This window comes from Harpegnathos saltator, unplaced genomic scaffold (assembly GCF_003227715.2).
Source record: "Harpegnathos saltator strain DR-91 unplaced genomic scaffold, Hsal_v8.6 scaffold144, whole genome shotgun sequence".
NCBI lineage: Eukaryota > Metazoa > Arthropoda > Insecta > Hymenoptera > Formicidae > Harpegnathos > Harpegnathos saltator.
The window spans coordinates 1175723-1198567 of NW_020229922.1; the positions used below are offsets into that span (position 1 = coordinate 1175723).

The 22845-nt window shown below is 47.6% G+C and overlaps 1 protein-coding gene across 1 annotated transcript; it reads left to right on the forward strand.

Moving 5' to 3' along the window:
• The first annotated feature begins 210 nt into the window (after positions 1-210).
• Positions 211-21285, forward strand: LOC105187860 (uncharacterized). The gene is made up of 10 exons (XM_025308220.1): positions 211-488; positions 6827-6941; positions 12624-12895; positions 13014-13283; positions 13496-15026; positions 15667-15770; positions 15887-16267; positions 16410-16493; positions 17290-17456; positions 18879-21285. The coding sequence occupies exons 1-10, from the start codon at positions 459-461 to the stop codon at positions 19234-19236; spliced, it is 3312 nt and encodes a 1103-aa protein (XP_025164005.1). The 5' UTR covers positions 211-458; the 3' UTR covers positions 19237-21285.
• Positions 21286-22845: the final 1560 nt, after the last annotated feature.

Consider the following 22845-nt stretch of genomic DNA (forward strand, 5'->3'; position numbering starts at 1 on the left):
CTTTTTACTCGTGTTTATAATCCGCCCAGAGCGGAACTCCCAGTTACTTTAAATTACGATATTACATGCAATTTGCAGAGTCACGATTAATGACGCCTATAAATAACGCCCCTGCGTATTGATTAAATAAATGAACTTGATCGCCGCACGTTGCTCATGAACGGACCACTTACTGTTCACAGCAACAACAGCAGCAGGCGCAACAACAGGCGCAGCAGCAGCAGCAGCAGCAACAGCAGCAGCAGCAACAGCAGCAGCAGCAGCAACAGCAGCAGCAGCCACAACAACAGGTCGGCTCGCCGGGAAACGGAAATGTGGGCAAAGGTAGTCCGTCTCCCGGAAACTCGTCGTCTCCCGGCACCGTCGCGACCTCCAACAAGCTCCAGCCGGAGCAGAAGCCGGTGGAGTGCAATCTGTGCCATCGAAAATTTAAAAACATACCGGCTCTTAATGGCCATATGAGACTCCACGGTGGTTACTTCAAAAAGGTAAATTTCATATTTGATAAGGGTAACGCTCGGGGGAGCGCTCGTTTACGTATTTATGCGGATTTGCGAGAGCTGGAGGGGTCGAGCCCGATAAGAAGGGCTTCTGCCCCCTGCTTGAAATATTCTAATAATGTTTTATCTCGTAATTTACGTTAGCGCAAGCGCGCATGCGCGCTTGTTTCGCACTCGTGTATTTTAAACATAGCAATTAACATCGGTGCGATCGAGATTTAAATATGTATGCGACGCTAAATCTCCAGATCCACGCGCGCACGCGCGCGCATCTCGCGGATTACAATCGCTAATATTCTGCTGTATCCTGTCGAGTCGAAGTAATCGGTGTCAAGGTTTAAACGTATTCGGAATCGGGTGTATTCTTATTCGCCGATGGCTAATATTTCACGCGCATTCGACGCGATTATCATCAAAGCAAGCCAAATGTTATCCGGCCCGCTGCCGGGAGACTCGACTTGGTGTTACTTGCGGACGCAAGTGTTATGTGCGGAAAGAAGCCGCCGAATATCGATTTTTAATCGCGAGTTCACCCTATCTTGTAGTTTTACCCGCGAACTGCAGATTCATATGTTGCGGCTGCGCCTTTCGGAGGTTGCGCAGCTATATCTTTAGCATAAAGGAACTCATCTCGCGGGGCGGCTTATCTCATTTGCATTCGCGCGAACGAGCGCGTCGTCCAAACTTCATTTTCGGCGGAAACTTTAATATTCGCGAGAAAATCTCCGCGCCGAAGTTATAGCGCGCCACCGTTTGCATCACCATATGAATTCGCAATCGCGCGAATTCGCGGCCGCGCCCGCGGTGCATCCGAATAATCAACCGGCGTTTCTATGAAAATCTCATCAGGCCTCTGTCGCCGCCGTCGTCGTCGTCGTCGTCGTCGTCGTCGGTCGTCCGTTGTCGTTCGTCGTCCGTCGTCGTCGTCGTCCGTCGTCGTCCGTCGTCGTCGTCGGTCGTCGTCGTCGTCGTCTCGGGGCATTCGAGAGGAGCGCGATACTCTGGAGGAGATGCATCCTCAGAGTGATAATCGCCGCGGCGAAGGCGCGAAAGAGGACAAAAAGTGATATAAGAGAGCGGAGATCGCCCACGGAGATCCGCGCTACTTCAGCTCACTTTGTTGCCGTACCTTCCCTCCTCCGCCCTTACTCTCTTCCTTCTCTTCCCTTTCATCGTGCTCGAATGGTGGAGAATACGAACAGCAGTGTTCTTAATAAGGTCAGGGGGTAAGGGATTGTTGCAGCCGTTGAAATAGAAAGATCAGCGATTCCACGGTCACCCTCTCTCTCTCCCTCTCTCTCTCTCTCTCTCTCTCTTCCTCTTTCTCTATCTTTTTCTCTCACTACCCTTGTGCCCCTCACTCCTCCCGCCTCACTCCCCGTCGACCTCGGTGCTCTCCTGCCGCTGATTAAAAATGTCTTAACGAAGACTGCGTCGTTTAGAAAAGTGCTGAAAAACTCGTCGGACAAAAGTTTCCCCTTTTTCACTCGATCCCGGTGGGAGGGGGCGGCGAATGGCGGAGACCGGGGATGTTCTTTATTCTGCAATTGAAAGACGATGACGTAACCGGCGCTGGAACGGGTGGGAATAAACCAGTCTGGTGGCGGGTATTAAAAGGCAAGACGGAGGGCAGGAGGAATTATAATCGACATATTGAATCGCCGCGCATAAATCGGGATTTTTTCCCCGATTCACGGAGTTTCATCGCGGTGATCGTGAAAATATAATACAAGGCTCGCGAGAGTTGCCGGGGAAGAATGGTGTCGCGAACGTGCAGTTCAATATGAGGGATAAAGTCCGTTACCTGTTCGTAACGCGCAAACGGCCATTCTTAGGATAATGTGCGATGCGGAACACGTCCGTCGGCGTGCTCGATCATTCGATCGTCTGCCTTTGATTCGTCACGCACACATAATCGCCCGTCCCAAGTGGAAGTTGAGACTACTTCCCTCGCGTCGCGGCCGGAGATTTCTTCGCGATTCCGTCAAATACGTCGAATTAATTTTCCAATCAGCGTTTTTAACGGTCGCATATAACGATTCGCCGCCCTCTCGCCTGCTCCCAATGTGACTCGTCCCGTTTCTCCTTACTCCATTCATCGTTTCGTAAGCGGGTGGGTGGAAAGACCGGTTGGTAACGACTCGATAGAGTAAAGATTGAAACGAGGCGGGCGAGAGCGAGTAAATCAGCGAAGGCGAGATAAAGCGCGGACGAGGGAGGGAGACGTAGATAGCACGGTGGATGGGAAAGGTAAGGCGATGATCGAATCCAAATGAACCCATTAACAAGCTCTTTGGTTCCACTCGATCCCCGAACCAATCCGCAGCGAGTTCGCGACGAGGTTGGGGAGAAAGGAAAAATAAGCGAGAGGAGAAGTGAGCAGGCGAGAGAGAAAGGAGGAAAGAGAAAGAGAGACAGAGATGATTCAACGACCAGATGGAAAGAAAGCAGAGCGAGAGAGAGAGAGAGAGAGAGAGAGAGAGAGAGAGAGAGAGAGAGAAAGAGAAAGAGAAAGACGGAAGAGAAACCTAGCACGCGCGGAGAGGCCCGTGCAAACATTGTCTCGAGCTTTCTCCATTATGCAGATTGAATCTGACTGGTTACGGTCGGGGTTTTCAACGGCGCTGCTCTCGTTTCGAGCACCCGAGTTTTCACCGCGATACCTATGCCTTCTGCCGTCCACCCCATACTCTCTCTCCTTTTCCCTCTCTCTTTCCCCTCCCTCTCTCTCTCTCTCTCTCTCTCTCTCTCTCTCTCTCTCTGTCTCCCTCACGCTTCTATCCGCTCTCCTCGTGTTCTCTCTCGTTCATGTTCGACCAGCGAGACCAACGGGCGCCACGCTACCGCGAAACTCCCCTTCCAGCATCCCCTCTTTCGGTGGTTCTAGCGGCCGAGCTTTTTGCCCGGCGCACACCGGCCGCCACGGAATTATTGAAAAGTTTCGATAGCCCTTCGGATTCGGGGATATACATTTACATTGTGTGTGTGTGTGTGTGTGTGTGTGTGTGTGTATGTATATATATATGTGTGTGTATGTGTGTGTGTGTGTGTGTGTGTAGCCGGATTAATGCATGTCGTATGCGGCGAACGCGAACGCGAAAGACAGGGCCGAAAACACGAAAACTCATGGGGCTTGTAGGCAGGAGCCTCGTCCACCGTGAAACCGCGCTCGTTGTTGTTTAGGGCGCGCGTCGCGGCGAGAGGAGTTAGCGACCGCGTTTGGGTTCGTTAAGTGGCAGCTGTTGTTAATCCCGCGCCTCGCTCGCGCGCGCACGCGAGGCAGGCCGCCTCTTTCGGAAGCGGACGAACGAACGAGCGAGTCCACGAATAGACGTGTAGTCTCGGGCTTTACAGCGAATTACGGCGTGTAATTTGTTGTATTTTCGGAGGAATTTACCCCGCCGTGCCGCCACCGCTCGAGCGCGAGCACCGCAATGCGGCCGTTTTTCATTACGCGTACCGCCGGCGTGACGAATGATTTTTCGGAGCGATAAATCGTCAGCAATAAATCTGCGCCGACGTGCTTCAGATTTATTTTCTGTAAGTAGTTGACGTCTAGCACGATTGATCGTCGGCGGTAGGAATTGTTGGGAAACATACGCGCGCACGCGTGCGCGCGGACGGCGCTATGGATCGTCGATTGATCGATGCCTCGTGAGTTAAGATAAGAACAAGAAATATATCGGAAATTGCCGCGTGGGACTCCGCCGGCGTCGCCCATTAATCGTTTGCAGTCGCGCTCTGACGCGTAGTCTGCATGCTCCCTCCGCCGAATCGTATTGCTTGCAAGAAAAACGGATACATCCGCTACGGGTCGAAGACAACGAGTCGAATCTTTCCTCATGATTATACACTAGATGTGAAAACAGTTTGGACATTTAGATGCAAATTGGAGGCAGCAGATGTCCAGTGAGAGAATTTAATTTCTGAAAACTTTTCAAAAACCAATTCTCTCACTGGTCCATTGACATGAAACAAAATCCAAATCGTTTTGAAATCTAATGTGATACCTTTCGCAAGAGCGAAAGTAAGTAAACGATTTAAAATTTGACAAGCAGAAGTGATAAGTAAAAGTGACAAGCAAAGGTATAAATCACGAACTATGTGCAAAAGGATCACGATAGATCCTTTTGCACATAGTTTCTGGAAGAGCGCGCGCACAATTGAATATTGTATATACCGGCGAGATATCAAGGATGCACAGCGCACCGATAGATAAATCTTCACCCACGGACGTACACATTTTTTTCAGACTAGTGTGAAAATAATTCGCGGGAAAAAATGCGGCCTCACCAAAGTCTAATCTCGGACAATGGCGGGCCGCGGGATAACTCGTCGCTGGTAGCTGGAATCGACACGGATCGAATTGATGAGTCCGGGAGCGGCGCGGCGCAGCGCGGCGGACGTTCCGCAATCAATTCCGCGTATTAACGGCCACCGATCAATATTCATGAAGCGAGTGAGCAGTGTACGCCCCGTCAAAGACAGAGTTCAATTTCGCGGGGGGTGATATATATATATATATATATATGTGTGTGTGTGTGTGTGTGTGTGTGTGTGTGTGTGTGCGTGCGTGTGTGTATATATATATGCATATATATATATGTATATATATATATATATATATATATCACCTCCCGCGGCGTGGGTGCGTAAGTGCGCGCGTTACACACATCGAAGTACGAGATAGGAAATTGAGGCCCGCGATGACGAGCGACGGCGAGCGGGCGCGTGAGCCCACCCGGGCCATTAAGGCTTGATGAAGATGACGATGATGACGTATGTATCCGGCCTGATATATTGTTTGCGTGGCGGTGCCGAGCCAAGGGTGGCAGCGGGATACAGGTGCGGGAGATGTATGCGCGGCACCCCCTCGGCGGTATTAGTATGCTAATTATAAACGTGCCCCGAAACTCGCGAAGGTCGGTCGGTCGGTTGGTCGGTCGGTCGGTCAGCCAGCCGAACGGTGCTAAGGGAACGACGTTCTGACGCGTGTTTCGCGAGGACGGGTCGCGAAATCCACTTGCACGCGTAACTCGCGGAAACTTTAAGTAATATAACTTCTCCACGGGGGTGTGCGCGCCCGCGTCCTGGAGGAAAAAAATGACGCGGACTTTAAGGAATTCTCGCGCTTAGTAAGTTAGGAAGTGGGGTCTGTAGCTCGCGGTGCGGTAAGTTCGCGCCTTGAAGAACGGCTTATCTTCCTGCGAATGGATATGGAGCGGGATATGAGAAAGGGAGTGAGAGAGAGAGAGAGAGAGAGAAGGAGAGAGAAAGAGAGGAACGGGGTGAGTGAGTGCACCCTCCTGCTGCGGAGGGCGCACACGTGCGACGCTTTCCGGAGTAATAATAGATCGACGCGCGACGATGATAAATCCACGACAGCGACGTGCTATTGTGTCGTCAACGATATTATGTCTTTTGGTCGTTTCTCCTCTCGGTCGAAAGATCGATGCTGCAACGCGACGGGGCAGCTACGGATGTATTGAAGAGGACAGGATTTTATTATACGCTCCTGGAAATTCCTCGAGAGCAGCCTGTGCGCATTACGAGCGACTGAGAGATCTCAGTAATTGTAAAGACGACCTCGAGATCGTACGAGGGACGAGAAGGAGGGCGAGCCGGGGAGAGACCTGACAAGTTTACGCCCTTCTGTCTGTATGTTGCAAGTGAAATTTTCCGTATCTCCGGCGTATACGAGTGAGAATAAATTTGCCAAGCCGCCGGCTCTGTTTCGTAACTGATGACTCGCCGTCGAGCAATTTTGGAATCCGCATCATCGAGGCAACGCAATCATTCTTCGCGAGCATCCAGAAACGATGCCAAGGTGCCTTAGAGCCGGACCGTGCTACAGGATGTTGAATCGCACACGCCAGAGATTCCATTACGATATAATCCAATGGGCGCCTCAATTAGCCCTGCTCAGTGATTAGCGTGCATCTCTGCCCCCTCTCAGCCCCGCTGCTACCTCCACCTCCCATTCACCATTGTAGTCTGTCTACACCGCCCTCTTCGTGCGCTGCGCGTCAATTTGCCGTGATTTGAGCTTCTAATCCGGGATCTCTCGTCACGAGTCCTTCGTGGTCGGGTCGAATGAAGATTCTGGTTATATTATAGTCTCCCGGATGAATCCGCGAACCGCGAGTCTTGGCCAATGAGACCTCCCTCCGTCACCATGCCCGACCGCGGTAACTTAACGAGACGTTCGGTACACCGAACGCTCAACCGACGAGACGCGCCGTGGAAAATTTGCATCTCGATGTCGCTGCTAGGCGACTCTGTTCCACTCGATTTAACGACGCGTCTTTTTCGAACGTGTGTTGCAGGACGCGGACAACAAGAAGAGCGAGAAGAAGGAGGTCGTCGGGCCGCCCCTGCAGACGGCGTCGGTCAGCGTGAGGGCGCTCATCGAAGAGAAGATCATACAGAAGAGAACGACAGGTAAGTCTTGGACTTTCTCATGCAGGAAGGGAGCTGAGCGGGTGAGCTTCGACATTTCTCGTAGAAATAAAGAGCCGAGCCACATGTCGGTAGCAACGCATCCGTACGCAATAAGACCACGAGACAGGTTAAAAGGAGAGATTGGGGGAGAAAGATGCGGAGCGCGACAATGTCATTGTTTCGCACGGGATCCCGAAAAGGGACGCGCTCCTATCATAACCACGGGGAAAAAAGAATTAATACACTGTTCCGGCGGGCGATGCTGAGAACACCGAATCCGCGAATGCGATTCCGGTGATTTACGGCCGCGCATCCCGATGCAACTGTATCTCTCCCGTTGTGTGTCCTCCCGTTCATCTCTCCTCTTTCTCGCGCGCGCGCGTACGGCCCTCTCCCTCGCGCATATGTGCATTTGCCAGGACGGGCAGGACCGCCGTGATATTTCGCTGGGGCCTCTCCTCTATGGGGCTATAGTGTATGGACTGCCGAAGAACCGTGATTTACGAAGCGAACACGCCAGAATATTTCTCGCATTGTCCACGTTGGCGCGATAAATCAAGCCGCGGCAGTAGCAGAACCCGGCGGCTCCAGGCCCGTGCTTTTGTAACAAAGTGCGCGTCGTTAGCGATTTATGCGCGATTTCGCCTCGGCATCTGCCAAGAACGCCGGGGGACGATCCGCTTACGATCCCGGCGCCTTTTTGCGCCACTCCTTTCGACCAGCCGTAAAACCGAAATAAACGCAAAATATCCGCCGGAGCACGCGCCCTGTCCCCGCGAGTGTGCGTGAATGATCGCTGGCAGTTAACCTCCTGGCGACCTGAAATCACCTCGACGAGAGCTGGTCGCTCATATTGAAAGAGTCCCGTTTTCCGTTTCGACGTTATCGGTTCGGGCTTGAATGTGCGGCGATCGATTGTTGCTGTTTTCATTTCCTTCGAGAGACACATCTCGCAAATGAGATGGGACGGATCTACATTCGATCCGTCCGTCCATCGAGAAAGAATTACGAAGATACAATTCTCGTGACTCGTTTCACTTTCGACTGTGTGATATAGTATTCTCTTTCTCTTTGCGAGGAGGAGATAATGCGCTCGTCGCTCGCGTTTCGTTTTTAACGCGTTTCATTTCGAGCCGAGATGTCATGCGCGCGGCAGCGAGAGAGCCGGCGAAAGCGGCGACAACGCGACGTTCGTAATATCAGACACTCTACTCGCAGGTAACATACACTTTCCGATGAAATTGATTTGGGAAACGGCGAGATTAACGCGCGGCGCGGCATTCCTCGTGATGAATGTCGATTTCGCCTTTTAACGAGACTATCCTCTTTCAACCGCGGCGGCGGCGGCGGTGGTAGCCGGTGAAACGAGCGATGAGCATAGAATTTGTTACGTTTGACTAACTGGAAATTCGATTGTTTGTTTGCGCGAACGCGAGCAAGCGATACGGAAAACGGCGCTCTACTTCAAGTAGTACAAATCAATGTTGGACGCGGCGCGGCGCGCGGCGCGCGGCCGCGGCGATATCCACTGTAGCGCGGGAGCACCTTCGCGAATTTCGCCGCTCTGCCGTGTGATGGGCTCGCAGATTCTATGAATATTCGCCAACGAACGGTTATTAATCAACATACAATAGGAACCGATGTCTAACGCCCATCGTCCCCGATCGGCGCGATCGGGAATTGTTGACAGTCATTTAGCCGGGCTATTGTCGTCGGCCATTATTTTTTTGAAAAGCCTCGCTAGTGGCCGCACAACAAGATCGATCGATAAATAATTTGCTGGCGAACGCGCTAGTTTGGCGCGATGCGCCGCTGACAATGCATGGGGAATGCGCGTTGCCGCGTTGCACCGTTATTTGGTTGTCAGTGCAACGGCACTGGACGCGCATTTTTTGACAAAGAGCGGCGAGAGGGTGAGCAGGACATATAGAAAGCCCCCCCTCCCACACACACACACACGCGCGCATACACACACGCACATGTACGCACACGTCGGTGGAAGTGCGCGCAGTCATGCCGATCGTCCAGCGAAATATCGCCTCGCGAGCACCGAAGAACGTGGGGGTGCCTGATAGCGATCGGCCGATAAATCAAACGAAGAATTAAACCCACGACGTGGCCGCGCATGTCGAGACGGTCGTCGCCTGACAACTGCGGCCCGATTTCATTCGCGGCAGATGCGTATCTCTCGCTGCTGTCCGGCGATAAGAACGTTATCGGTATCGCCATGCTTCACATGTGTCTTAATTACGTAAGCTCGACATCGTGACCAATTCATCGGCCGTTTGTCGTTTTTCAGCTGATATCTGATGCAACGGATTAATTCTTGTCTCGAGTTTGGTTGCGTGAAAATATTGTAATGCAATGGTAGAAAATTAGAGATAGAAAATTAGAGGAAATATATTTCACCACGGGAGGATTTTTTCGTGAGAAAAGGAGAGAGAAAGAGAGACACAGAGAGGAGGGGAGAAAGAGAGTTGACTCGTAACTTGACAGAGGATTCACAACGTCGGTGTCGAGGAGAAGCGCGTGATTTTTAATATACGTGTACGTGCGCTGGCACACATACGAGATACACACATACGTCCACGTGGAACTACACCACGTGTAAGCACGCGGACTATCAACGCAAATGAAGCTTTGCTTTGTTCTCCCGTGGCTTTTTCGCCGCTTGCAGCATCGACCGCAACGATTTCCATTGGAAGTGCAGATAGGACAGGCCGGAGACAGACCGCGCGCGTCTGCCTCGTTGGAAGCAATTTGCCCCGCCGCGATCGATGATTGGCAATTTGTAAAAATATCACGCGATCTCGCCAGTGTGTGCCGATACGCTGTCGCACGTGCACCAACGGTCGCGGCACATTTGCGGTTTTATGTAAATGCATAAGTCTCTGCGGCGCGCAGCGCCGTGTCCTTCGCGCCGGCGATTGATCGATCGAGCTGTCGCGGACTTCCGAGCCGCCGCGTTAATACGCTTTCGACAAACTACGGAGTGAATACGTGCGCGTGTGTATGTGTGTGTGTGTGTGTATGTATGTATGTATGTGCGTGCGCGTACTCGCCGCTCTCCTGACGAGGCCGCGAGTGTGAGGGGAAAGAAGGGGAGAGGAGAGACCACCCACGATCCTTTGACGGTTCGAATTCTGTGAGATTCGTGTTACAGGAACGACTCGCGCCGGGATAGAATTAGGAGTAATCTCATAAATTCGCCGGAGGCGCGTCGGAAACACGACATCCGGATGTCACGTCGTGAGCTCGTGGCTAAGCTCTGCTGGTGGCTCGCAAGAAATCGCGCACAAGGGCCGCTAATTATACGCTACGCGCGATAAAAATGTATGGAGTGCACAGTGGACTGCGATGGGCAGTATAATGAGCAGAAAGGAGGAGAAAAACGAAGAAAAAAAGAGAAGGGCAATATGAAGGGGAGAGCGCGCGCGCGCGCGCGCCGCTGTCTCTAATGCGAACCCGCGCCGACTCGAAGCCAGAGCCGTGCGAAGGCCAGATATTCATGAAATCATCGTGGAAAAGTTTCGTCGCGATACAGCTGTACACTCGACGAATCCCATTTCCTTCTTTCGCTTCACCCCCTCCCCACCCCGGCCTCCTTCGTCCTCCGCCGCGGCGCCCAGGATATGCACGCATTTATTTCCGTCGAGTTGTGCACGGCCACCATGAACGATTGTGCGCGCCGTGGAATATATTTTTCAGTATGCCGCGATTTCAGCGCGGCGGTGGAATATTTATTATGACGCAGCGCGCTGGGGCAGCGGAACGGCGCCAAGTGCCGAGTGAAAAGTTGCGTGTGTGGATTTCGTTATCTCCCCCCTCCCGTCTAAATAAGCGGCAAGACGTTCCCCATTTATCCTACGCGGCGGGATCCTTGCATGCATTCCGAAGAAAATGGCGCGCTTTGAAGTAATGCACATCCGTTTCCACCACGTTCGCTACGAGAATCGCGGAAAGTCGTCGTGAATTATCGAGAGCAAACCTTAGTTCCGGGATCCGAGAGGGTTGTCGGTGGAAAGAGTTACGATTGGCGGCTCTCTCTCTCTCTCTCTCTCTCTCTCTCTCTCTCTCTCTCTCTCTCTCTCTCTCTCTCTCTCTCTCTCTCTCTCTCTCTGTAACACTTCTGATTAACTTACGAATACGAATTCATCTTCGTTCCTCTTTCCTCTCGCGCGATCGATAGTCATTGTCGAGAAGCTCGCTAATATTCCCCTCTTTTTTTACTCATTTATGTCGCGCACGCCCGCGATGTCGAGCGTGTATGTTTCGTGTTTGCACGCTTATAATACTCTGTCATCCGCGCACTTTCGTAAAAATTGAGTCAGCCCGCCGGACTACGGAATACATTATAACCGGAACGGCATGAGCGCTTTTTGAAATTTAAATGTGGTTATTCCAGCAAACTCGCCGTTCTCAGGATGTGCCGTGACGTACCAGCGCGCACGCGCTTTTTTGAAATTTAAATATTGTTATTTTTAGAGATACAACGTACCGAAAAATTTTTATTGCGCGGTCGGAGAGAAAGAAAGGGAGGAATAGAGGGAGAAAGAGAGGGTGAGAAAGAGAGGGGGGAGGGCGGCACGTATACACGACGGCACGACGTATGTTGTTGCTTCAGCCAATCCTCCGCGCTTTATATATTTCTTTTTCCTCTCTTCAATTATATATACGTAAAGCCAAACGGAAAACAAAAACCGTCAACGTGCGCCGCAGCGGGTGGCGCGCCGCGGCTGAAAGAGAGCAGCTATTCGCGACCGCCATTGTCAAGTGAAGGGCGAATCGAGGGAAAAAAAAGAAAACGACAAAAGATCCTTTTATTCCGAACGCTGCATATATATACACACACACACACATACATGCGCGCATATATATATATATACATATATATATATGTATGTATGTGCATATTCCCGTTCACGCATACAGGAGTGTGCTCATTTCTCTCTTTCTCGCTTCCTATCCCCGCTTCCCCCCCCCTCTCTTTCTCTCTTTCTCTTTCTTCCTCTATTTCTACTCTTTTCCGTTTTTCCGCTTTCCGTTTCATGATCTTCCGCGCGAGCCTACCGTCTCTGTTTATTCCGCTCAGAAACGCGAAGCGTCGCATGCGCTCTCTTTCTCTCTCTCTCTCTCTCTCTCTCTCTCTCTCTCTCTCTCTCTCTCTCTCTCTCTCTCTCTCTCTCTCTCTCTCTCTCTCTCTCTCTCTTTCTCTCTCTATAGGTAGCTGTTAGTAAAGGAAAAATATCTTGCCGACCAATCTATCTTCCCCGGTCGCAAACATGGGGTCTTCAGAGAGGCTCCTCTCCGTGCTCCGTGTTTATTCTCGACCTGAAATGTGAGAGCAAACTAGAGACATCGTGTATTTGCCGCCGGTTACTCTATAAAGAGAGAGAGAGAGAGAGAGAGAGAGAGAAACGCTCTCTTCCTCCTGCTTCTCAAATATGTGATAATAGATCAAACGTGATCGCGGCAAAAATACGTGGCTCTTTCTCTCTCCGTCAAGCACCAAGACACGTAAATTACCTCGGCTGTTTATTCGGCACATAATAATCGTTAGACACACATCGCACGTCGCTCATATTGATCGTACGACCTGTCACACGTTGCGAAATCCTTCGGAATAAGATTAGCGTCGTCGGCGTGCGAGATCGCTCACCAGGAAATACGCACGGTTTTTAGCAGCGGACACGAGTGGCAATCAGCAGTCGCGTACGAACACCACCGTTTTCACTACGCAAGTCGACGCCATCTCGCAGATCGGAGGCAAGACGAGCTTCGCGGTGCCAGCACCGCCGCCCTTGGCTGCGGCCGAGAAGGTACGCCGGCTGTCCGATGGTGAGCATTTCCGGCAGCCCAATGTCACCGTGGGTGGTCACGCGACCGTGCAGAAACAAATGCAAGAAGCGCAAAATCAGGCTCAAGCACAGGCGCTCGCCGACCTGATCCTCAAGGTACGATCCTTTACGTGCCCGTACAAATTACGCGCCCGAGAGTGTTACGCAGCAAGCGTCTAGTTACACACACGCACATTTTGCAAACGTACGTACGTAACACGCGAATCAATCGTAGGGAGCGAAGGTGGCTGTGAAGAGGACAACTTCCGATCCGGGACAGAGATTACACCTAACGTACCAGCCACCCGTACAATCAGTGACAACCAATCAGCAAACGAATAATCAGCCGCAGGCGCAGCCCACGGTCACAGAAAGCTTCACGATGACGGGGTACGCCGAAGACGGCGGTTACTTCAGTCCGAGCTTGCAGGACGAGGTGTTCCATCAGGTCACCACGGTTCCCGACAGCGTGTTGCTACATGCCACGCAGTTGGACACGATCCAGGTAAACATCCTGATCAGAGTTGATCGTGTCGCTAAGGCTCGAATGTTACCGAAGAGCCTACACGAGTTCGATCTTCACGATCACGTAGAGAAGAATTTGCTCACTTTTTTAATTATTTTCACACCGATCGAGATCAACGCGGATGAATAGACGAGCATTTTGACCCATCGCGTTGCGAAAACGCCGCGTATACGAGTCTCCGTAATGTGTAGTTTCAGGCGGCCGGCCTATTGCAAGAACAATCCACCGAGCAGCTGCAGGACATCACGCTGGAAGACCGGTACTCGTCGCAACACACGGTTAATCCGGACCTCCAAGCGCTGGTGAACTCCCCGTTGCCCGACTCCTTGGCCGAGTTCAGTACTTACGCCGCGCAATACACAGAAAGTCCCCATACCTTGCCGACCCAGTCGCCGCTGCCGTCGCCGTTGACGCGACACGACAGTCCGAGCTTCACATACCCCACCCCACCGGCTAGTCAAGAGGGCCTCCTCACCGGGAGCATACCGCTGCTGAGTCCGCAGGAGGACCCGGAGGGCGTGAGGCAGGTGTCGTCGCCGCTCTCGGCGGCGTTCTATACCAGCACGATGTCGTCCGCCGCGGCCGTGGAGGAGGCACTGAACGAGGTACTGCCAGGCGAATCCGAGGCGGACGCGGATCTTTACGGATCCGGCTCGCCGAATCCGCACTCGCCACTGCCAAGCCCGTTGTCGGCGACACCGGCGCCGTCGCCATTGTCCTCGCTACCGCCGTCCTCGATACAGTCGCCGAGACCGGTCGCCTTCACCAGCGCCACGGGTTTCCCGGTGTCGCCGCATCACGCGCTCCAGAGCCAGATGATGCCGAACTCGGAGGATCCGCTGCTCTCTTCCACCCCGAAGGACTTCACCACCGCCGGTCGCAGGCGATTCGAGTTCCAGTCGTACAAACTGATCACGAGCCAAAACCTGGTAGACTTCGGCCTAGGCAACGGCAACCTCGCCGGCATCGTCGTCGATAACAACGGCGAGTTCAAATTGATACAGACGTCGGGCCTGCAGAAGACGAACGTGCTGGTGCAAGCGGGCTCCCTCAGTCCAGCGGTGGCCTTTAAGAAGGAGGTTCGCTTGGCGACGCCGAAAATCGAGCCGGCGAACCTCGGTCTGAACGTCCAAACCAATCAGCAGTACAACAACACGGCTCAGTTCAATCAGCAGCAGATCATCAACCCGGCCAAGTTTCTCGTCCAAACTAACGAAGTGTCGAAGAACAATATCCTGAGACACAAGCCGACCGTCGGAAACTTGCCGATACCCATCGACCAGATTAAGGAGGAACTGTTGGACGAGGATGTGTTCCTCAGTCCCGGCAGTCTGCCCGCCAGCAGCCCCGTTCGACATTGTCGAAAGAGGCCGCGTATGGACGGTGGTCTGTATGCGAACAGTTCCAACGCTTATCCATCGAGGCTGCGGAAGGCTTGCGACCGCCACTGGGACAGCAGTTACACGCCACCGCCGATCTTAGACCCGTCCCGCCCTGGACCAGGGTTGTACGCAAGACTGCACCAGTACGAACGGGACTCGGACTTCAGCTCGGATGACTCTCAGGGCAACGACGGCCCACCGCCGAGGATCAACATCGGCACGAGGTATCAGGCCACGATACCACCGTTCGGCTGTGACGGGGACAGAAGAAAAAACGGGCCAGAGGCCGATCACCTGCTGTGGGACCCCGGCATCAACAACGTGCTCACAAGCACCGAACGTAAGTTTATTGTCTCGAAAATATTACGTTACTCGAAACGTAAAAAATATTTGAACAGCCTCAGTTAACAGCATGAAGTTATAGCTTTCCAGAGCGTATGATATATTTCTTACGGGGAGCTCTAAAATGTATGACAGCTTCATGTGTCACACAAGACTATTATGCCCGTCTGTGTACAGCCAGGTGATTGAAAGTCGCGACGTGAGTTCATTGAAGATCTCTTCAATGAACTCAGTTCAGCGTATCCTGCGTTTAAGAGCAAAATGTCTCCTGAAATGAAAATGAATTAAAATTAGTCGACTGAAATGGATTATTTAAAATTACATAAATTAAAAACAACTTGATTAACTTAAGATCAACGAAAATTAACTAAAAAAATCTTTCCGCTGTACCTCCTGAGGAGAAAATGTATCTCGTGAAAATGAACTAAAATTAATTAAATGAAATTAATTATTTAAAATTACATAAATTAAATACAATACAATACAACTTGATTAACTTAAGATCAACTAAAATTAACTAAAAAATTCTTTCGCTGGATACGTTATGAAATTTGTCGACGAAAAATTATATAACTTCCAGTCGTCTGACTGTACGAGTTAATGCGCGACGGAGAAAAATGAATGCCGTTACTTTGCAGTGGAGATGTACCTGCAGTTCGCGTGTTGCGCCGCGGTGCCGGGCGGCGGTAGAAACAAGGAGTACGCACTTCACCTGCTGCACATGTGCAAGGGGAACATTCACGTAAGTCGTCGATGCAACTTTGATCCCATCGATTCGCCACAGGCAGTTTTCCACGAACAAAACTGTTCGAGCGAGTGAACGTAATAACGACGCTTGTTCTCGATAATCGTTTTCAGGAAGCAATGGTGAAGTTAATGCGACCAACGCCGACGCTGCCGGTGGAGCATCCGCTGCTCAGCTACGAGTGCCACGAGTCCGACCGATGGACCGCGTACGAGATGGACGCGTTCTATCAAGGGCTACTCAAGTACAACAAGGACTTCTGCGCGATCTCGCGGGATGTCGGTGCCAAGAGCGCGAAACAGTGCGTGCAGTTCTACTACCTCTGGAAGAGGCTCTGTCCCGACGAGTATAAGATGCTACGTCTTCGTCATGGAAAACCAAAAATCAAAAGCGAGATGAAAGATTCCAAGGACACCAAGGAACTTCGTGACGCCATCGCGTCCGTTACGGAGATGGACTTCAATGAAGATAAGTCGATCCTCCATCGTACTCTGGTGAGTCTAAGTGTCGCCTTACATGCTATCATTTTCAGGCTTTAATTCATTTCACGTACCTACGTGTTTTATATACGTACAATGCAAATGCGTAAATGCGACTATAAAAACATGTTCTTTTACCTTCTTATTCTGTATTTAGCTGCAAGCAAGCGAGAGAGAGAATTCGGCGACTCTGACCACCAGCGAAGGGGAAATGAGGTTATTTGCGTATGACTGCCCAGATGTGAGTAACGATATTTTTTAAACATTAATTGCCGATTGTATTGTGTCGTGTTCTTACAATCAATTACAATCAATTACACGGCTTTTATATATACATATATACATATACATATATATATATATATGTGTGTGTGTGTGTGTGTGTATGTATGTATATATGTGTGTGTATATATATATATATATACACATATATATATATGTATGTATATGTATATGTATGTATACTAACACTGCTAATAATAACTGTTGAGAGTCTTGGAAGATTAATTTTAAAGTAATCTTGGAATCTCTTTTCTTCTCAATTTTGCCAGTACGTCTCTCTCCCTGCTATTGTTCGCAACAGTATACCATAGCATATTCGGAATAACTTGTTACAAAAAAAAATTACAATCGCATACGTTATTTCTGTCTGCTGCTCACTATATACTCTACTTTTTCCGCATACGCTAAGTACGAGAGTCTTATGCGTGCATAAAATCTCACCAAATTTTTTGTCCAATTCTATCCTTCTATTCTAAGAAGAAGAAATACTCACTGAATATACAACGTTTAAATCTCAAATTGACGGGATCTCGTACTCAGTGTATCTGAAATCATCTTACATGCGTACATACGTGTGAACATTTAAGTGTCGCATGAAACTGATTGTTGATCCGTCGTTTTCTCACGCTTCATTTTAAGAGGACCGAAGATGTGCGTTGTGTGAACGTTGCGTTACTTATCTGTCGTCGTCGTCGTCGCCGTTGTTGTTTGTTTGTGTTGTTTATTTTGGCTTTGTGTTTTCTTTGTGTTGTCAGAGCTTTAGCGGAAGTGTAACAGTAACGATGGCCGGGAGCACCCAAACCGCCCAAATCGGCAATACCGGCCACGCCACAGTCAACACCAACTCACAAACTCACACTAGTTCTGAGCAACAACTACCCGCGCCCACCCCACTTCACTACCCCTGCAAGATTTGCGGGAAGTAAGTCTCCAATCTCTAATCTAAATTATCCATTTTCCAATAATTGATGGCGGAGCGTGCGACGCGCGTATCCTTAACGACAATGTAAGCTGGCAAGTATCGGCACATCTCACATAGATATTACCTTCGCTTGTTAGAAAAGAGAGAGAGAGAGAGAAAGAGAGAGAGAGAGAGAGAGAGAGAAAGAGAGAGAGAGAGAGAGAGAGAGAAAAAGAGAAAAAGCGTGCCTTTCTGCATACGACCTGACCGGAGCCAAGTAACGAAACGATATGCCGGCTACATAACTATAAAGTTTTGTACTTGTAGTCGTAACAATAGAGAGATATGTTAAATACTTTATTTAACGATGACATGTAGAGTATCGCGAAGTCGCGCCGGAGAAAAAATTTAAGCGGGTCAGCGCAACAGCAAAAAAGTACATGCTTTGAAAAAAAAGAAAGAGAGAGAGAGAAAGAAAGAAAGAAAGAAAGAAAGAAACATTTCGCACTTTGGATCAACATATACAAAAACACGAGTATCGTGAAAAAAAACTAAGTTTTGGGATAATCTGAGAAACAAACATATGCGCGTGTTATAACGATCTATATTAGAAAATTGATACTTTTTTTAATTTATGGAATACGTCTCAACACACTTTTCGAGACCGCACATGTGTTATTCACGACACATACATTTTTATACCAGGAAACTTGTTATTATAAAAAATTATTGCAATATATTCGATGATACAACATTTAACGAACCGAAATGAGCGAATACGACAATATTTCTTGCATAAGAAGTTAATTTTATTTATCATTTATCGCCGAATTCGATCGAAACATAAAATACTCTTCGTATATCTTTTTAATAACGGCAAAAGTTTTCACATCAATTATTTGATATACTATACGCCTGGCATTTTTTCTATACTCTATTATTATCTTGATTTGCTGCCTAGGTTCTTCTCTCTAATTATATTTCTCTATGTTTCACTTTCCGATGAAGATATTTGTACATATAAATTGGCTATGGTATGTCGTTATGAGTATTAAATTTAAACGCATAACGCAAGCATGATTTGTTAGACCGCTGTTGCTGTGTCGATATCTCTACGACTCACTTGTATGTGAAATATACACACATGTGAACTAAACCACACTGTGCATTTGAAACGAAGGCGCAGACCAACCGCTTGCAGAACGAAATGTTTTTTTTTTTTTAATTGTGTGAAAACTCAAAGTGTGATCGTTTCCATCTCCGTGCGTTTACATTAATTTCCACGAATCGTCCAGCTAAATTTCTCACATGTTCTAATCTTACAACTCGACATGTCATATTCACATATCGTAAACGTCAAATCTCGCGTGCTCGCATCTCGCCCGAGACCCAAAGCCGATAGATGATAGCCTACTTGACGTGCCGGTTGCACTTTTCTTCCAGAGTTTTCAACAAAGTGAAAAGCAGAAGCGCGCACATGAAATCACACAGGCCAGTACCCTTGCCCGATTCAACGGGTCAGGAATCTAAACGACCCGCGGCGCAGCAACCGTCGAAAGTGCTGCAGCCGCATCAACCACCACCACCACCACTACCGCAACAGCAGCAGCAACAACAACAACAACAACAACAACAGCAACAACAGCAGCAGCAGCAGCAGCAACAGCAGGCGGACAATACCACGGCGCAAGCCATCAAGCAACAAGACCATCAGCAACAACTGCCCGCGAGTGTCAGCGACAACAAGATCCAAAACTCAGCACATGTGTGGCACAATCCAACGAGGCTGAGGCCCCCATAGGACGAGATCCAAGTAGCTATACTTAAGTTACCTTAACGAAGGCTGTAATGGTACGATAGGGAAGAATAGGTAGGTTACGGTTGCTCGAGGCATAGGCAGGTTCTTATACGATGACACGCGACCATCCGCGAAGTCGTTGCGAGTAACGCGCTGCGAGAATATATCTTTTTACGTGAACGAGACCTCCGCTCACACGACGGGGCGGGTTGCGTGGGTAAACTTCCAAAATAGATAGTTCCGAAAACGCGAATACCTCCTCTATATGTGCGAACTTGGGCGAGAGAGCGTAACTGGCAAGTTTGCCCGGCCAGACGGACTAATTAAACTTACGAGGTTACTCATATGGAATATGCAATCATAGTTGAGCAGTTTCACGAAGAGGAAAACGTCGACCGCTTGATGGAAGCTGGAAAGCACAAAGAATCGGGTAGAACTCGTAGAGTTTAATGGCGTAATGATAGAGAGGAGAGAGAGAGGGAGGAGAGGGGAGAGAGAGAGAGAGAGAGAGAGAGAGAGAGAGAGAGAGAGAGAGAGAGAGAGAGAGAGAGAGAGGGTCTTTAACTAGTAATTCTGCAATCGTAATTCGAACTCTGTTCAATCAGGAGACAGGGTACCGATAATCACACGCGCGTCTTTCGTAATACGGAAGGCGAGACGCCGGTGCGGTGTCTACAAAAAAGGAGAAACCGTCACTGTCGAAGAGATCAAGCGAACGTACACGGACTTTGCGTTTTGTTGCGGACAAAAGAGTATATAAACGCGATCGATGGGAAATGGCCTAGCAAAAAGGAAATTAGACGCGTCTCAATAAGTACATGCGCAGAAGCGTACATTTTCGCCACGATGAGTGCTAACTTCACAAAAACCGATGGACATTGGCGTGCACTTACAACAAGCGACGTAACGATAAAGCGCGATTTTGGTGTACCTATTTATTATGCACGTAAAATGTTCCCAAATTGTGCCACAAGACATTACTGTTACCTGTTGCCCTTTCGCAATTTTCTCTTTTTTTTTTTCTTTTTTGTAATGTGTTAAGTTGTTTTTCTCTTCAGATTCGTTACAGCCGGGATCGACTTACGCATAGTCGTATATTCGGAATTTTCTTGCCGACGTGGAGGAGGTATGTGCTTTAGTTTACAAAATCCATGTTAGTTTCATTACAATGTTCCATGTTCCATTACAATTACGTTCTATTGTAACCAAAGCGTGACATAATGTATTTTATTTTAACGAGGAACTATCTGTGTGCACTTTCGAAAATTGCTTTCGAAATTAATAAATTTGAATTTGCCTGAATTCCGATTAAACGACCGAACGAGAGACACAACTCGCGAAGAAATCCCGGCATGTGACGTACGACACTTGTTGCACGTTCGCTCTAGTTACATTTAGTTTAATATAATTAGAGTATCTAAAATCTTCGATGAATAAGTGAATCTTACCGTACGTATGTAGATTTGTTGAAACTCCTTAATTTCTTTACCTCTGTTACTTAGTAGTTTAATAGTACACAATTGAAATAAATTTTAATATATACGATATATGAATATATAAATATATACATAAATATAAATATGTATAAATGAATCGATGTAATTGAGAGAAACTCGTAGCATAGGCAAATAATTCTCTAGAAAGAATGTTGTTCAAGTTTTACTTCAGACATCATCAGTATCGTCCAGATATATATGTATGTATATCGTCGACACATCGGTATATTCAGTATATATATACATATATATATCTATATATATGTACATATATATATACATATATGTACTGAATATGTAAGATAATGATTACATACATACACCCCATACATACATTATTATATTATACATACGCACACCCAAACACAGACACAGAATAGAGAACATTTATTAATTAATTAATATTTAACTTTCAATGATCATTGAATAGCTATATGTACATAAGACGTGTACATGTTTGTACATATAACGTCAGTGTCTATGTACAATTAAAGTCAACTCTATGCAAAAGCAAGTAGGTTAGATTTTAGGTTGCTAAGAGGGATATATATATATATATATGTATGTATGTATATGTATATATGTATGTATACATATATACATATATATATATAAAAGTATATATATATATATATATACTTGGCTTCATTTTCTACCTTACTAGAGACTACGTGGCGAGACTCTTGTAAAAACAATGACTGGTCGTACGTTCCCCGTAATCCGCGTAAATTTTTCTTTTCCGTTTGAAAAATCTTACAATGATGTTCCTATATGTAAGGTGCCTTATGCGATCGGAGAAAGATTTACTTTTCCTTAGTATGTCCTGCGTATGCATTGAATTGTATGTCCGACAATGCATCGGATTGACTCTGTTCCTTTATCAACGATGTTGCCTCTCTTTAATTAACATCAACTTAACAAAAAGCAGAGGAAAAACGAAAACAACGATTTTAGACGCAACATAAGTTACGTCACATATGTTTCTTTCATCTTAAAATAACAAAGTTAATTTGTCGACCGGATATTTACGGTTTATAATTTTCGCTTGTTACACTTATCCATTTTACGCTTATATCTTATCCATGTTACGCTTATCCATTTCGACATACAAATCAAATTCTAATTTTGACTTTAGTTATTCGTATGTTTATATGTATATATAGGAACATCCCTTATAAAAAAAAAACCATCTAATACGTTTAGAATGAAAGCAGCGTGTATCTTATTAAAAAAAAAAAGGAAAAGATAAACTTAAATATAAATGTACTAAATTTTATAAAGATTAAAATATATTTATATCAAGTTTCATTTATTGAAACTCTAAATTGTTATTCAAGAGAGTTGCCAATCGTAGATACTCTAATTCTACCTTGAGAATATTGTTATTGTTAACACTCTTCTTCTTATTAACTTTTACCATTAAATGAATCGCGACGTATACTTTAACTTTTTAAACTTTTCTCGAGCAAACGCAAGTGACTGAGGACGCTTAAAAAAAAAAAAAAGAAAAAAAAAGAAAAAAATCTGCCAAGTCTTAACAATTCGTGAAAATGGCTTTAAATCTTCTATTTGTTTCATTCATCAGAAGTGAAAGCTATATGATGTGAACGAAGGTCTAATTGTCAGCAACGGGGTGTGCACTCTTCCCCTTATGACATTAGACATTCAGAAATCTATACTTTAGTCTCTATTCTATCTCTATGTGTGTCTCATTAATCCTCTCCCCGATCTACAAAAATGTAATGCAAACTAAACATCAAATATTCCGGCCACACACAACATCTTCATTATTTATTTATTTACAGACGAGAGACTAATATGAGGGGGTATCGCCAAGGGCACTAATTCACTGCTCGTACGTTATTGTTCAACAGCCAGTAATGTGCTGTATTTGTTAAATTCGCCGGCCTATACAATGATTTTGTGCGATATCAAACGGACAATTCAATAATATTAAACGTCTTCGTAAACATTTATTTTCGATTCTTCCGATGCATTCGCGCGAGATCGTATATTTATAGATGTGTTTATATGTGATCCTTTTGATCTTTTGAGCCCGTGGAAATACTCCTTTGTAAGCCATATTAAAATATATGAATTCTGTAACGGCTGAGTA

Excerpts from the sequence above, each read along its gene's own strand:
- LOC105187860 (XM_025308220.1), top strand. The coding sequence starts at position 459 with ATGAGACTCCACGGTGGTTACTTCAAAAAG. Across the intron at positions 6,942-12,623 it reads CATACAGAAGAGAACGACAG|CAGCGGACACGAGTGGCAAT; the intron begins GTAAGTCTTGGA and ends CACGGTTTTTAG. Across the intron at positions 16,494-17,289 it reads TTGCGTATGACTGCCCAGAT|AGCTTTAGCGGAAGTGTAAC; the intron begins GTGAGTAACGAT and ends TTGTGTTGTCAG.